Source organism: Zophobas morio, unplaced genomic scaffold, assembly GCF_036711695.1.
Source record: "Zophobas morio isolate AGI-343-1 ecotype UQ-CSIRO unplaced genomic scaffold, CSIRO_AGI_Zmor_V1 ptg000017l, whole genome shotgun sequence".
Lineage (NCBI taxonomy): Eukaryota > Metazoa > Arthropoda > Insecta > Coleoptera > Tenebrionidae > Zophobas > Zophobas morio.
Window position 1 is genome coordinate 10174715 of NW_026972122.1, and position 17826 is coordinate 10192540.

At 33.5% G+C, this 17826-nt stretch overlaps 1 protein-coding gene across 1 annotated transcript in view; it reads right to left on the reverse strand.

Moving 5' to 3' along the window:
- Positions 1-1455: 1455 nt before the first annotated feature.
- Positions 1456-17826, reverse strand: part of LOC135130100 (uncharacterized) — a 188722-nt gene continuing 172351 nt past the window's right edge. Inside the window, exon 5 of the mRNA XM_064057421.1 lies at positions 1456-3023. Coding sequence (XP_063913491.1) covers positions 2415-3023 — 609 coding nt within the window. The 3' untranslated portion in view covers positions 1456-2414. The remainder of the gene's footprint in view (positions 3024-17826) is intronic.

The following is a 17826-nucleotide window of genomic DNA, read 5'->3' on the forward strand; positions in this document are numbered from 1 at the left end:
ACATTTTATTAAAACATTTTCCACGCTTTTACGCAGTTTGTAACAAAACACCGAAGACAACGAGACCGCGATAATTTAGCGAATAATAATAAAGCAAATATTTTTTAGACTAATGACATTATTTCATTTATTATGCTTTTATGAAGCTCAGAATGGAACATTTCACCAACTTTTACAAATTTTTACGTAAAGTTGCACTAGCAAACAAAAGACAGAAAATTAGTTCTTTTATAATTTTTTTTTTAAGAAAAAATTGCAATGATTTGCTAATATTAAATTGTGAAATAGCTATTCTTGACATTAAAAAAAATTGCAAAATTTGTAAATTAAAAAAAACTGAAAAGGTATTTCTGCAAAATATTTTTCCCTTGCTTTTTTAAAACAGTAAACAAATCAAAAACATTATTCGAGGTATCCCCTTTTGGCTGATTCATTCGAAGAACCTGAACTTCTGTCCGGGTCGGGCGTTCACTGTTCCGACACCTTGGCTCCATTTCGGCAAATATTTGACCTGACCTGACTCTAATTACGCTTATTTAGTGCGGGAACACATTCAGTTCATTTTGGAGGAGGAAGCGAAGTACCTTAAAAATTACCCCTATTTTAGGTTAATTTAGACAATGTTACAAATTCAGGGAGTTAAAAAATTTGTTCTAAATTATAACATAATACAGTATGATGCTAATACGAAACACATTTCACGAAACCGTATCTAGAAATGCGATTTTCATAATTGTAATATATTTTGAAATATAAAATTCAAACGTTGTTTAGCTTCTTCAGTTATTACACGTCTACTTGCTGACTTATTTAGTTTCACGTTTGTTTCTATTTGCAATGGTTTTAAAACTGGAATTTAAAAAATTGGCAGCTAAAATTTATGCCGAGTTTACAGTAGGTGCTCTTATCAGTTGGGCCGGAGTTAAGCCAAGGGATTAAGGCACTCCAGGTATCAGTGTAACGAGATACTACCAAGGACTGGAGTTTATGATCGCCCGATTTATCCTGTACAATGCTACCGAAAAATTTTAAAACTATACAGTGATTTTTTTTAAGAAGAGCTGTTTCTTAATTTCAGAAAATAACAGATATGTCATTTTATTAACAACTATTTCCACAACGGCTCTGTTTCGTCATTACAAGGACATTCGTAAGCATGAAACTGATGTTGCATTCATCAATCAAAGCCGACACTGTTATTAAAGTTAAACATCGACTAACGATCTTGAGCTCGATTATTATCGGTTTAGCGTGCAGTTGCAAAGCGTTTGTTTAATTAGTAGAAGATATTCAGCAAATTTTAAGTTTTAATTAAGTTTGGGCCAGTTTTAGTGAAAATATAACTGCAAGTCTGCGCTAAAACGAAAAGAAAAAACACCTTAAATTTTTTTAATATCTTCGTGTTTTGGATTCTTGTTAATACTGGAAAATGTGTTTTAACTACACTTTAACATAGTTTTATTATGCAATTTAATTACTGATTTAAGAAAAACACTATGATATGCAAACATACTATCACTCAAAAAACAATCATTTTATGTATTGTAAGGCCATTATTTTCTGATGTTTTACAAAGGTTATTAAAAACTAACAGACAAATAAAGTTGGTTTTATAAAAAATAATCAGCGGATCAATAAGCGAATATCCTTTCACGATAGGGATCTTTAGCCATGAGAGACAACATGAAGCTATTCCGCACGAACATCTGACGAATAATGTGAAGTATAGTTTTAAAAAAGTAGTTAATACACATATTCTCTACTGCATAATTTCTTCACCCCACGAAGATTTTAAATTTTTAGGGAAATAACCTAAATTTTCGTTCCTTACTTCACTCATACTGTACCTACATTATTTACACGGAATGCGCTTTTGAAATATTCCTATACAAATAACGTGCACGACATAAATGCACAGACAGAATAATTTCACATCTATTTGTGTTCAAGTCAATAAAAACCTTGCATTTTACACGCATCCTGAAAACTAATATTTAATTGTAAGCAAATGTCACCTTCGTGCCGGAATAGCTCCACCACTCGCCAACAAAACAAAAAACGTAATAACAATCATCCCACAATTCCACAAGGATTTACGCTGGTTTACAAAGGCTTTGTATACGTTATTACACAATAAAAATTCCTCCGTAGCATCATACCGTAACTACAATCGCGAATAATTCAAGGATTTAGCTTTAAGACTAAAGCCCCCATCTACGCTACGTGACTACAATCAATTCCTTGAAACCGTATAATTTCGCATTTCTGCTATCACGAACACTACGATTTCTTCGTAAGCTTCGCTTTCACGTAACGTCCCCTGGATTCCGGTACCCAGTGGACGCCCCAGACGTGTTCCTCCCGACGGCAAACCGCGCATTCCTTGCTCCTCCAGCGGGAGCCAGGAGCAATCCTCACGTCCTCACGAACTTGTAGACCACAGCGAACACCAGAACACTAACTAGAACAAGAACTAGCGCAGTCACCACTTTCGCGAAGGCGTTGAGGCCGCTCTCCGACGGGTCCAGGGGGCGGGTGTTGTTGTTCTGCTGCGAGCGCCGCCGCTTGCCCGCCAGGCCTCGGGCCAAGGCCGGGAAGGCCAGGCTCTGGGTGAAGGTCAGCTTGTGGAGGCTCTCGCTGAGGGAGTACGGGCCCACGCTGCCCCTGGCCGCCGCCCGCAGAAGCGCGTACTCCAGGTCGAGGGCGTCGAAGAGGGAGTAGCGCGCCGTCATCGTGGAAGAGCGGCGGCGGCTGTCGGCGGAGTCGCTGGCGCGGGAGGCCGCCGACACGGCGGCGGCGACGGACGTCAACGAGGAAGTCGTGGATGACGAAGGCGATATCACGTGGTTGTTCTGGGAGTCGGACACGTCTTCCATGGAGGTCTGCTCGGGGGATGATATCGGGTACAGGCGGAGGAGCCTGGCGTGGTCGGGGTGGAGCAGAGCGCTGCTTGGTCGACGGAGGCTGGGGGTGGGCGAGTGGATGGGGGACGATGAGGCACATGGGACTGGTGACGGCGACACCTGAAAGCAATACGAGGAAATTGAGAAAGATTCATTACTCTACTTGTGCGGACGATGTGCTCGATTCATTATTTGTCTCCACGGGTTGATATATTTAGAAAGTTTCTTAGTACCATATGATTGAAAAAAAGACTCCTAAAAGGCAGTGCAATTAATTTTTAAAATAATAATGTTGGCGACGCGAATGCGTTCGTTTAATTAAGATTGTGTTTTAGGTGTCAAAAATGTGACAATTTGAATTATTATGAATTTAACTAAGGGAATTGGCAAGAATCGTCTACGGTTATAAAATATGTTTGAACATTTAGTCTGTCTATTTGATATTGTTAATCAATCTTATATAATTTTTTCATTAAAACTTAATATTACCAGAGAAGTACTGTGCCCGACACCCGTTAGACTAAAAGGATTAGGGACAAAGAAAAACAAAGAGAAATATTTTGCTCAACAAATGCTTAAAAGTAATTAGCAGATAGCGTAGAAATAATACATCTTTAGCAGTACAGTAAGGAACATTTCTTAGTAAATATTTCGTGATAAAATTTGAACTTCTTGTTTGCCTTTGAATCTCGGTGTGTGCCTTTAAAAGTACGAGATTACTTCATTTTTGTGTTTAGCCGCTTTGTCTGCTGTTAATCTTTCTTGCTATGTCATGGTAAAGAATAATTTTAGCTTAAAAGGTGAAGGTTCATAAATAATTGCTGAGTAACAACAAGCAGGCCGCACGAAATTAATTCACACTCACGACATAAAAAATCGGTCGAAGTTTATTTCGACAGAATTTCTCTCACGCCTGAAGTAAAAATCTAACAAATCCTGCTTTTTGGAAACTTGTAATATTTGATTTTGGGATTTTTGTTTTGTGAAATTATAATATAAAGTGAAAACTAGTGGCGCAAATAACACCATCGCAACCTCTGCGTCCCGGGAGCGCAAATTCCAAGGGGACGCCTCACAAGTGTAGACAATATAAAATCTATTTAAAGCAGATAACCAAAGGGAAAAATGTGGTCTCAGCAATAACATGCTTAACTTCGAGTGTTTATGTTTATACATCGAAAAAATGTCACTTAGAAATTTGTTTGATATGAATGAGTTTGTCTCCTCAAAACAGAGGACTAAAATTATTGATTACACAATCGAAGAAAATGATCTGCACATTATTATTAATTGACACCTGAGCCGCAAGACTATGGATTGTTATAACCTGGGTTAGTCGTAAATTTTATTATACTGTGTTAATTGTTTGCGAAAACTGAGGTGAGACTACACAATCGGCCAGCTAAATTTATCCCCTGACGTCTCGCCGTCGTTTTTAATATTTGTCTGATTGATTCCCCATCACTTCGACTGTACCTAACTCTGATAATTAGTGTATGACCAGTTAATTCGCGATTTCTACTCAAAAATGTTGTGAAACTTTGGTAAATTCGCCAACACCTGTTATTTTTGTTTTATCGTTTGCAAATTCACAATGCATATTACAAGTTTTTTTAACTGTTCATGATTCTAATATTGGATATTCCCCTAAAACACGTGGCAGGAAATTCATTTATTCGGGCTTATTTTATGTATTTAAAAGAATCAAAGTGTTAAAAAAAGCCTCAACACATTGTACATTTGGACGAAATATGGTTTGACACCCGCGACGTGGGGACAAAAGAATTAAGCGACAATTCGTGCAAATGTGCTCTAAATGCGTAACCATCATGTGGCCAACGAGTGATTATTCTCCATGTCGGGAATGAAAATGGCTAGGTTAATGAAGCACGATTAATTTCAGCCAAAAACGTAAAAAACTGTCGAGCTGATTGCGACGAGGACACAACTGCGGCTTTATTCGTACAGTGGTTTGAAAAACAGTTAATTTCATTATCGTGATGGATAACGCGCCGTCTTAGGCGCCACAAATCAAGAAAATTGCGAACGTATCTACAAAAAAAAAAATAATTGGCTCTCTTATATCATTCTCCTAGAAAGTCAACATTAAGAAGAAGAAAATTGATTATTATATATCTGTTTTCACAATTTATTTATGTATTTTATAATACATAGTGTTGTGTTCAAAATAAGCAAAGTACTTGCAACAAGTATTAGACTGAAAATCAGAATTATGGTTGCGTTAAGTGAAGTAGAAAAATTATTGTGACCTTTATCTCAGTAATATATAGGTCGTCTTGGAAGGAGAAATCTCAGTAAATATTCTTAAGTGATCCAGTTTTAGGTTTAGCACAGTATATAACACGAGAAAAATTTGTAGCACAAGGGTGAGCGCCTTAAAAAAAAGAAACTTCATTTCACGAGAAAATAGGACAATTTATTGGAAATTCTCTTTTATCCTTTGTGCGGGGCAATAATAAATTCGGAAAAATATAAAGAGAATATAAAATCAAAGGTTTTGCGATTATGTACAATACTCCGAAATGACGACCACAATAATATTAAAATTTGATAAATGATTTAACATTTTTTTCTTGAACATACCACTAGATTTCAGCAAAAATAATTTTCCTAAAATTACGTTAGTGAGGGGATGAAGGAAACAATTCACGAAAAGAAGGCTAAAGAGATAAATTGACAAATAAAATAACAAACGTCCCTTGGGTCATTGTCGAAGCGTGTTTCTAGGACGCATATGGTTCCAGTTTATCGCTGGCAATATTCCTAGTTTTTTCTTTCATAAATATTTTTATAAACATGTAGTATGTTTACTCTAGTGGTTTAAAAGGTACTTACTGAAAGGAAAAAATTGTAAAGTTACCAGCAGAAAGTAAAATAAACCACAAACAGATGATATTAAACAGGAACACACAGTAATTCTATTCAGTATTCATTAAAACATTAGAGTTTAGTAATTTTTTTTTATTATTACTTTGTGTTACTTTATTAAGTTGCAGTTGTACCCTCCAATTCTGTAATAAAGGTACAGACTGTTATTTCAAAGAGGGACGCAGGAGATTTTAAAATAAAAACAAAATCTAGATACTGTGACACTGAGAACAATGAGAATAATTTGGTTCTATGCAAAGGAAAGTCAAGTGAAACGTCAATTATCTATCAACCCGACTGCATTTAAGATAGTAATGAAATCGTCCATTTCTCTTTTTTTGTCTAAAATTTTAAGAACTGTGGGTTTACTTCTTAAGACAGAATGACACTGAACGTCTTAATATGTCTTATTTATACTAAAATTATTAAATATATTTTTATTAAAAAATGTGCTCTTCACCGAAGAAAGCTCTGTCTAAACAATTTTAGACGAATTTTTTTGCCACTCTCAAAAAAAAATGAATTGTGGCTAGTCTTATAGACAACTTGTAACAATAAATTTAGAACTAAAATTCGTTAATTTTTTTGAGATATTAACAAATTCAAACTTGTGTATGAAAGAAAGACTAAATTAATTAAAGGGTGTTGAATAAGATTTGTGATTGTATATATAATTAATGCGTCACACGTATGTCATATTCTGAAAGCTCATTTTAATTTCACTTCACTACTGTTTAGGAAAAAAGTTTAATTGCTTACCGACATAAATATTCAACTTTGTCATGTTTGTTAAAACTAAGGACATCGACTTTATACCGGTTGTTTTAAATACAGATTAACATTCTAGTCGGATCACAAAGATTTCTAGATAAAAATTCCTATCCACCAGATTTTTTTTAATTGTGTCTACAAATAAATGAATTTTCTCTCATCTCTTATTTTCCCCATATTAACAATGCATGCCTAAACAACAAGCGACGCGAAATACAAAACGATTTCATCTAATTTGCTTTGTGGAGTTCATTAACGAGTACGAGTACAAAGTAGCCTATTTGAGGGATTCACCCGTACAATCACCCCAGTGCAGCGGTGCAATGATCTTCATAAAACAGTAATAATGCAATTTGGAAGCTATACCAGTATGCACGGCCATGCAGCTGTTACTGACTTCCTAAACTACCGCAAATTAAATGGAACAACGAACTTTCGAAACCGACTGTTTTACTCCACGTCGAAATCTTAAGTCTTGCTAAGTAAATTAACAAAACTTGAGGTGACATTCAAAAGAACTAAATATATCTTAATCAACTTTTTTTTTTATTAATTACCTTTTTGATTTTTAGACCAAAATTGCTGCGAAATACTCAAATTATTCAAGTTTAACTTGTAAGTCACTAAAACCTTGCTCTCAGGTGTCGCTAAACTCGCACAAGTTAAGTGTACTTCGATAGAAGACATATAGTCATTGGCCTGTACAATTTTACAATTCCAAAAAAATTTCAGGTCATGGGACACTATTCTAAGGTATTTTGAAGTTTCTGCATCCTCTCAAACGAATTCCGCTTTACAAGTCGAACAGATGAAAGAATGTAGCTTTTTCATTGCGCTTTGTTAATTCAAACAGACAAAGGCATCGTCAGTGATGTTCTCTCTGCTCTCTTAAGATATAAATAGGTTCGGAACACCTCCCTTGGCTCAGCTGAGTTCAGCGGAAGCTCCAGTTGGATGCACCATCGTAAGGGAAAACATTGTTTTGTGTTAAATTATAATGCATTGTACCAAACTAAATCTTCTAGTTAATGCATGTTAAGAGCAATCTTCATTGATAATAATTTAATAGTGGACTCTTTACAAGACGAAACAACTTAGCAGTGAATGCGAATATCCGTAAGGAAGATAAACAAAGAAAAAGGTGTAAAATTAATTAAGCACAAGTTGCCGCGTTTCCTAAGCAAAAACTATTCTGGATACACGTATACTTAATTCACTTATTAATCTTCGTAGAGATAGACCTTTCAATTAATCAAAACGTTACTCCGTTATAATTTGAGGGAAACTGATTGGGTTGTTTTGATATAGTTCATACATTCACGAGAAATAGTATTAACTGAATGCTGATCAGTGTTGATGTTTTTACTTAAGAGATGTTAAAGCGGGAATGGTTCAAATTTTTTGTTTGTGACGCCGTCCGCCCAGTTTTAATGTGTTTCTTAACAAGTTTTATTTGCTTTTCCGTCGCTAGTACATTTGTTTGGTTCGTATAACGTGCCACTATGCCTGTTCTGTAATGAATTATGGCAATATATAGCTGGAAATGTAAACACATTATCGATTTCTTACTTGTTTTTCATTTTTGTTCTCTTTTAATACGAAGGACTTACACTGACTCATTATTCCTTACATTATTTATTGTTATAGTAAAATTTAAAAATTTACCTGCAAGCAGATTTTGTTAAACTAACGTTAACGTAAACTACAAAGAAAGTAGATAATTTAAAAAAAAAAAACATTTTGTGTATGTAACAACTGGAATCATTGTTTTGATATTTATACCAAAAAATTTCTAAAATAAGATAGCAATGGAAAAGAAAAAAATATGATTTGAAAGGATGAAAGTACTTCCTATATTTATGTAAGATATACGCAGATAAAAAATAATAAATATGTGAGTAAATGCTACATAAATTATTAAAAATTGTAAAAAGAAAAATAACCTGCTTCACATTTTAAGATAAAGGTTTTTTTTAAACACGAGAAGGATCGATATGTTGAGAAATTACGCATTAGGTATTCATTCTAGACTCTTTGTGTAAACAAAAAATAAGTAATGATTTTACTGTTCGTAGCAAATAAGTAATTATTATTAACATTTTGCACAGACTCGACTCAAGCATCAAATATTAGGCAAGTCCTTGCTTGATTACTTGATTAGATAACGGAAAACAGACATTAAACAGTTGTTGATCGTTTTTTGAAATTAGCGCTCGATTTTCTTGCTTTCTCAATTCGACGATGGCGTCCCGGGATTAGAAAATCGAAATGTCAAAATGAATTTCGAAATTATTCCTCAATTCTCACTCAGAAATCACTGATTAACTCAAATTGGATTACTTTGTCCAGTGTGATGAGTATTGTAAAACAAATTAAACGGAATAAATGCACAAATTGGTCCATTTATTGCTACTGGGTGCTAAGTGTAGCACATGAAACTCCTGATAATAGTGCGCGACTTCGTCGCGCAAGCCATCTCCGTCTACCCAGGCTGTATCGAAGAAGCCTGAGATGAAGCCCTTCGGGCAGCTCGTCTTCCTCAACATCTCCATCGGCAGCATCGTGAGCAAGTCCCGGGGGCCCATCACGCTACCCCACTGAGAAATCACTGAACAACTCAAGTTAGCATTTTAATATGATTTTAGTAACAAAAAATTCACTAGCAACTTAACCTCATAAAATATTTTGTGCAATTTGTGCATTTATTCTGTTTAATTTGTCCTACAATAATCATCACACTCGATAAAATAATTCAATTTGAATTGTTCAGTGATTTCCCAGCGAGAATTCAGGAATAACTTATAAATTCACTTTGACATCTTGATTTTTTATGGCTAATCCAAAGACGCGATCGTCGAACTGAGACGAAACGTTTCGCGAAAAATCGGACCGAGTCCAAATGTTATTAGTTATTGCAGAAAACGTGTGCCATTCCATGTTTATAATCTTATGGACTTTATTAAAACGAGACTGTTTACAAAATTTGATTACTCAGCATTACGATGTCACATTAATTTAATTCTAGATAAGGCTGCTTCAGTATTAAATAGCACTTCAAAATAACATTTTAGATTAACTATAGAGAAGACTTCTTTATAAGTTATAACATTACCTCAAAGAGTCCAAGATGTCTTAGTTTTATGTAGTGACCTAACTAACTTGAACTCTACAACGGACACTACTTTGTTTAGTCGCTAGGTCAAAATCTTGTCGTTTTGGAAACCGATTAAGACACAGTTCTCAAATTTAAAACGTGTCGATGAGTACCCAAATGATGATAATCGTTATCATAGTGACCTTGAAATGCCAAAACGATGACACATAGGCACCTATAAAAAATGTTAAATGGTATTCTACTAGAGATGTTAACGAATAATGGCTTCATTTCGGTGATTTATTTTGTCTAGTCCGAATGAAAGGTCGATCTCAATTGAAGAGAGATAAAATCGTTATAATGAGAACAGCAAACTGCTACTAAGATAAGATTGATTTTGGTGAATGACATACCCTCTAGGAAAATAAAGGGCGGGTGGGCGGGGCTAGTGCTTGTTAGGATAAGAATGATTTTGGTAAATTGCATATCTAATAAGAAAAAAAAAGGGTAGGTGGGTGGGACTAAAACTTGTTAAGCTACGACTGAACAATATTAAGAGTAGTCACAGGAACGAAGAAGGGGTGGGTGGGCGGAGTTACTGATTTCTCCATTTTACTTACTTATTTTATTTAATGTAAAATGGAAATTGAAGAATATCAGTAATGTATTCCCAAAATTTGCTGGGGAAAATGAAATGAACCGTTCCCGATTTTATAGATTAAAAAATAAATTTACTCATTCATGAATTTTTTGGAGACACCTGTTTAAGCAAATCTAAAAAATAGGAACGCAGTGATAAATCACAAGTACAAATTGCTAAGCTAGGACTGAACAATATTAAATGTATTCACAAAATTTTCTGGGGAAAATGGAATGAGCCGTTCCCGATTTTATTGATTAAAAAGTAAATTGAATCATTCATTAATTTTTTTGAGACACCTATTTAACCAGATCTAAATAATATGAACGTAATGATAAATCACAAGTAAAAATTAATCACATTTTGATCATCCTGGGTAGAATTTATTCGGCAAAATTTTGAGATGACGTCATAAATTTTTTATGTGAATAAACAGATATATTTTGATTAACAATTTACCATGCTTACAATAACTTTAAAACGTCTGCAAGATTTCCAATTATTCACTTTTGCAATTCTTAATTTAATCAATAAAATAATCTGACTGATTAATTTTTTTGAGTCACTCTGTATAAGAAAATCTGCAAAATACAATGCAGTGATAAATTACAAGTGTAGGCTAGAGGATAAGTAAATATATTTTGATTAAAAATTTATCATGCTGATCATAACTTTACATCAAAACATTTGGTTTCGCAGATTCAAAATTAAATTGCAAACTCTTGTTTTATAATTTTGATTTTTTTCCCAAAAATCTGAACGCTTCGTGTAAAAACTCAATTCGGAATCATATAGGACTAAGTTATTTTAGACAATTTAAAACACATTTACTACTCGTATGTACAATTTTGAAGTGATGTCATCACATTATTGATGGGGATGATTAGACAAATTTTGGTTAGCGTTTTATCATCTACATTGATATTCCGAATATAAATACAAAATTTGACAACTATCGCCCCAGGACTTTCGGAGATTATCTATCTAATAAAAATCAGGACAGCAGACGGGCAGACAGACGGGCAGACAGACGAAATTGAAGAATTAAAGTGAGACGGACTATACAAACAGACAAAAAGAGACAAAAATAATGGACAAATGTTAAATTTCAGAAATAGTGTCAACAAAATTCTTAAAACAGGTGTCAGTAAAAATATGAAATGATGTAATAGTAAGTACTGTTTAGTAACTAGCACTATAAGATCTTTTGCCAAATTAAATTGGTTCAAAAACCTGCCTTCACAATGTTAAAAATTAAGACGGGCTAATAACCCACAGGTTTGAAAGAAAGTATACTCAATTTATTCAAGAAATTAATCTTTCGGCAGACGCTCAGGAAATACTCGTAAAATGTCATATCAGTCTGTACGTAACCCCAATTTAATGGTCTATTAAGAGTTTCGTGTTTAATTTCTAATCTGTTCAAACTCCGGATATATTTGAAGCTTATCGACAACTTGCAGACGGGTTGTTTACACACCTAATTGCAAAAACGGAAATTTACGAAAAAGGAACAAATTTCTGTTAAAGGAAAAGCGAACGGTGAAGATAAATCTTTTAAATCGAGCATTTCAGTTTAGTTGCTACAGTATAATGTGCAACAAGGGGTGGTAGTGCAATTTTTTACACAAGTGTGGAGTTTGCGACACAAGCCGTAGGCCAGTGTTACAAAAGAAAGACCATGACCACGAACTTTGAAAGATGAGCGCATAAGAGATACAGATACAGAAGCAGAAGAGAGGAGAGATAAGAAATTCTAGATAAAAATAATAGGGGATGACTTGCGGTCGCTGTAATTTTTGGCGGAGTACTTGACAAATCCGAATATGAATTAGAATTCATAGTGTAGATCTTCAAGGCAGCTTAGTCACTACTAGGTTACCTTGAAGAAATTTTGACAGATTTTATACCACAAATTCACAACAAAGAAATGGAACTAGTTTATTTTCAACAAGATAGGGGTACAACGCTTTCAGCTAAGATCACAGCAACAATATTACTGGAATTTTTGACAACTGGATCATCAGTCTAAATACAGAGAATATCAGGTCCCCGAGATGTTGTGATTTTACTCCTGCAGACTACTCTTGTGTCCCTTTTTAAAGACCAAAACATTTTCGTAATTACTGTAATTTTATTTTATATTAAGTATTTATATCTATCTACTATTATTTAACAAAATTAATCTTGTGTCTGCAATTATTGTTTTTATATTTGTCATTTTTTGGTATTTAGCACTGTGATTTAATCACCCACATACTAAATCTTTGTTCAAGGATGACTGCATACAGATATATTGATCGATAATATTAATGTCACATCATAATATTATTACTATATTTGGCGTTATTTGTCATTTTAAACACACAATTTCATTTCAGATCAGATACATAAAAGTTTGAGCGAAGTGAGAAAATACGTCCATGAATGCTGTACCAAGTTTTTATTTTTTGATGGCAAAAATGTGAATCGATTTCAGATAAAACGCCACTTAGGTGGAGGCTATCACTTTTGACGTTCATTAAGTTAAAACCTTCTTCATTTTGCTTTGTTACCTTTTGCATGATTGTGTTAATGAAAAACACCGAAGCAGTAAATTTATGGCGAAAAGCAGTGGTAAAACTGTGCGATCAGCGTTTGTTTTATGTTTCAGTCTTGGGGTATTTCATCCCCAAGAAAAGGTATTTTCAAGACGGTAAGGAGGTTAATTAAACGACAGAACGTGAAATGTTCAAAGTGTAACCATTTCAAATTTGTTGTGCTTACATTTTATACACACTTACACCTCAACTTTGGCACATTTGCTAAATCTTCGTTGGAAAACTTTCAAATTCGAAAGCTATCTGTATGTTTAACAGCATTTTAGAGTGCTTGCATACAGGCAACGTCATATAACAAAATCGTTTGAAGGGTGAAGTTTGGCCCAGAAATGGCTGTTTGACAACGGGCCAACAAGTCGTCTGTATGTCGAGTATAATTTTTAAATCAAACATACGTTTCGGACAACAGAAATAATGTGATAATAACCAACCTGAGTAAGTAACATCGATTTTTGTGGGATCAGACAATACTAGTGTGATAATCCGGCTTGTAACATTCGTTAATCAAAAATGTTGTAAATATATGAAAAAGGTATTAAAAAACAGTAGGTACAGCACTCCAAAAAAAATTAAACTTCAAATCGTGTCCTTTAAGACATTTAATTATAAAATATCAGAATAAGGTTTCACTAAGACCAGCAAAATCTTAAGCTTCAATAAAAAGATTTAAAGAAGTCGGAGTAAGCACTACTCGCCATTGAAAACGTTGCTTAATATTTAGGTTCCTCAGAAAAGAAATATAATGCTTTTTTACCAAATAATTATCCGTTATAATTAGTGTAGAATGAATCATTTTTGAGCTGGACCGAATTAAAACATTTTTTTTTATATTTTTTTATGTAACTAATATTGATTCACTGATGACAACTGTTTTTCATGGCTTGTTGTACTCTTTTCTAAGTAAAGTTTTTAATTAATTTTTTAATTAACGCGGCTTTAGAACATTCAGAAAACTGTTTACATGAAAAGACAACTAAGTTTGGATAGCCAGTTAATCTCAATTCTTTTAGAATAAATTTAAGTGCGCTTGGTATACGACACAAATTCCTTGCATCGTGTCCTATTTAATAGAAAAATGTGTGTACAAATTGGCTCTGAAGTTGTGTCACAACGCGAAGTTGACTTAGAAATACTCCAGGGATCCCTTTTAACTCTCGACGTATTCTTACTTTACATAAACGACTTACCATCTCAGGTTGTATTATGTCACGCTGTTATCACTTGTATTTAAAATGAGTTATAAATTAATTTTTATAATATCCAAAAGAAATCTAGTTTTCGCCATTTCAATTGATGAAGCTAGCCACAAATATATGTGACGGCAAAACTATTTTATCAAGGCTGTTAAATATTTATTATGCGTCAATATAATCGTTAATCGCTTATGGGGTGATATTTCACAGAAGTTTTTGTAGTTAAAAAAGAGTTTTAACCTTGATATATAAATTGTTGTGTTTGTTGTTAGCTTAATGTTTGTACAGTTAATGTATTTTTTGTTTGATACACATTTTATTTATCTATACTTAAATTTGTCTCTTGTAACAACTTCCTATTAAATGTAAAATTGTTATTGAGAAATAGTGTTTATTGTTATTTTGAAGCATTATTTTTAGAAAATTACTCTCCCCTTTTCAGTTTTTTGACCCGAAAAAATAATCAAAACAGCAGCTACGGAATTGGTGCCCAAAATTTGAATTTGACAAATTTTAAATATGTTGGCAAGTATAATGTGAGAAAAGAATAGCATTACTGCAAGAAATATTTAATAATAAAAATTATAATAATAACAAAGAAAATCAAACTAAATTCATAAACCCCAAGTGCAGGAGTTCGTTATTTTATAAAATATATATGGCACATACCAAGCAAAATGTTGAGATGACGTCATCAAATTATTGGTGTGGATGATTAGACAAATTGTCGTTAGCGTTTTTACAATCTAAACAATACGTCTAAAATGCATATAAAATTCGACGGCAATAGATCTGGTTCTGTTGGTTTCGAAGATTATATATTTAATAAAAATCGACACAGATGACAGACAGACAGGTCGACGACAAACGATAGACAGACGGACACAGGAGACTAGATTCTTATTTGTACTCTAGGCCGCGAAAACATTAAAGTAGCCCGCCACCCGATGACCCTACTACAATATTTACTTCGCTCGAGAAATCAAAATCTGTTAAATTATTTATTTACATGTAACTTCCCTCGCTTTTGAAACACAGCGAATGCACAATAGATGGTATTTTCAATTAACGGTAATTTAATAACTTGTTGAAACGACGCACCATGATTAATTAATTCGTTGGAATAGTTGCAATAATAATAATTTGAACAGCCACAATGGGATATTTATAGTTAAACTGACATTAATTGAAATTATATATTTCACACAAGTTTACAAAAAAAATAAACTCTAAATTATTTAAAATTTTAGTAATATATAGTTACTCTTATTTTAACAATTTTCGAAGCTGAAAATAACTAATAATTTATTGCTATACTTTCATTAGTTAAAATATGTATTGATTTGAGCCCAGATGAGGTTTACTACACACAAGCTCAATTATTCAAGCAGCAACATCTGCTTCCACTACTTTACTTACGAAATCCCAACAAAGTTATCAGTTTATGTATGCAAAGCTTTTGATCTAGCTGTAACTTGACAGTAAGCGTTCCTTTACTTGTGATTGAATCATGTATACAGGGTCGCTAAAAAGTATGGAAGCAGTTGAATATCTCAAGAACGGTTTGGTGACTCTTTTTGAAATTTGGGCTGTTCCTAGGAATACTCTAGACAGACAGTAGTACAATAGCAAGAGATATTTACAACTTAAAGTTGTCGCGTGCCGGTAATCCTTACATGTTAGAAAGCAGAATAATCTATGTCCAGACAGGGACGATCGTTACTCATGAACGAAAATGGGCATTATTTTATGAGTACAACTACCCGCTAAATGTTCTCCGACAAGTTCCGGTGAACTGGCATGAGCCGTAAATATTTCTTACCATTGTACTACTGTCTGTCTCGTGATTGTCAATAAAATTTTATAGGGTATATATGACGCATTAATGACATCAACGCCAGCGTCGCGATATTTTTGTAAATTACAACAACGATGATATACACTTAGACATTTATTTAATTTTTAATAAAATAAAATTTAAATATAAACATAAAAAAATTAATTTGAGTGAAATAAATCACTACTTGCACTTTATTCTGTAATCAATAGTTGCAAAAATAATTATTTTAGCATATGTTTGACCTGTAGTAAAATAGTGGTGGTTCTTTATTTCCCTGTATTTTAATTTTTTTATGTTTGTAAATTTAATTTTTTTATCAACTGAAAATGAAATAAATATTTTAGTGTTGCATATCATTCTAATCGTAATCTAATTATCTATCAAAATCTGTTGACAAATATATACATTTTAATTTTAAAACTATAGGTTTGTGTCACAACCCCGACGTCATGTGTGTTTCATAGTTGCAACGTTTTAAATTAACCTTCAAGCTAAAAGGAATGGCGTTTAAAGAATACCAATATTTCTATCCTTTCTCAAGAAACTAGGCCACGGAGTTTTAGCTGAAACACCATGTATATTATTTTTATTCAGTTTTAATGCCTTTTTTGCTTTGCTGAAGAAAACTCAATCTCTTCATTAACTTCATTCCTACTACTTTGGAATTTCTATCTTTACAAATCCAGGTGTCCATTTTTACTTCCCGAGCGTAAGCGAAGGAAGTATTGTAATCGAGTCCGTCGGACAAATTGCCCCTTTTATGTTTTCTCGACCTACAGTACGAAAAAATAGGTCTTCCTTTTCCGTCCGTCTGTCCGTCTGTCTGTCTCCCGTCACGGATTATTATTAGACAGATAATTTCCGAAAGTACTGAGCCAATTGTTGTCAATTTTTTTATTTATATTAGCAATATCATGTAGATGGTAAAACGCTAACTAAAATTTGTCTAATCATCCCTACCAATAATGTGATGACGTCACTTCAAAATTGTATATAGTAAATGGGCTTTAAATTGTATAACATAACATAGTCCTACACATGTAGTTTATGACTCCGTGTTGAGTTTTTACCAGAAACGTCAAGATTTTTGGAAAAAAATAGAGATTATAAAACAACATTTTGCAATCTAATTTAATTGCAGATATTTTAAGATTATGATAGGCATTATAAATTTTTAATCAAAACATTCATATCCCTTCCAAAAAACTGATGACGTCAGCTCAAAATTTTGCCGAATAAATCCTATCTAAAATGTCTAAAATATGATCAGTCTATACTTGTAATTTATCATTGCATTCATATCTTTTAGAATTGCTTATACAGGGTGACTCAGACGTTTTCGGAGTCATTGTAACCATGGTAAATTGTTAATCAAAATAAATTTGTTTATTTCCCTCAAAAAATTGATGACGTCTCAAAATTTGCCGAATAAATTCTACCCAAAATGTGCAAAATATGTATGATGAGTTTTTAACTTGTGATTCATCATTGCATTCACATTTCTCATTGATCAAATTTAGAATGGTTCACCCCATTTTCCCGAAATGTGATAAAACAAACGTCTTTATTTAATAAGAATTGTAATAATGATATTCAGAACATTTTCTGGATTGTACCTTACTACTTAATAATTTTGATCCCCTGTTTTGAGGGAACGAACTCATTCAAATCAAACTAATTTCTACATGACATTCTTCCGATGTATAAACATAAACACTTTCAAGTTGTTTTTCTTATCGAGGATAAGCTAAGGACGTACAGTAATGGAGTCCATCGGGCAATTTGGTATTTTCATATTTTCTGGATATTTGATTATCCCTCGACAAGGCCGGAGCTAGAGGGAGCCTAGGTAATGCTGAGCCTTCCCTAGATCTAGTCTCTAATCAAAATAAAATT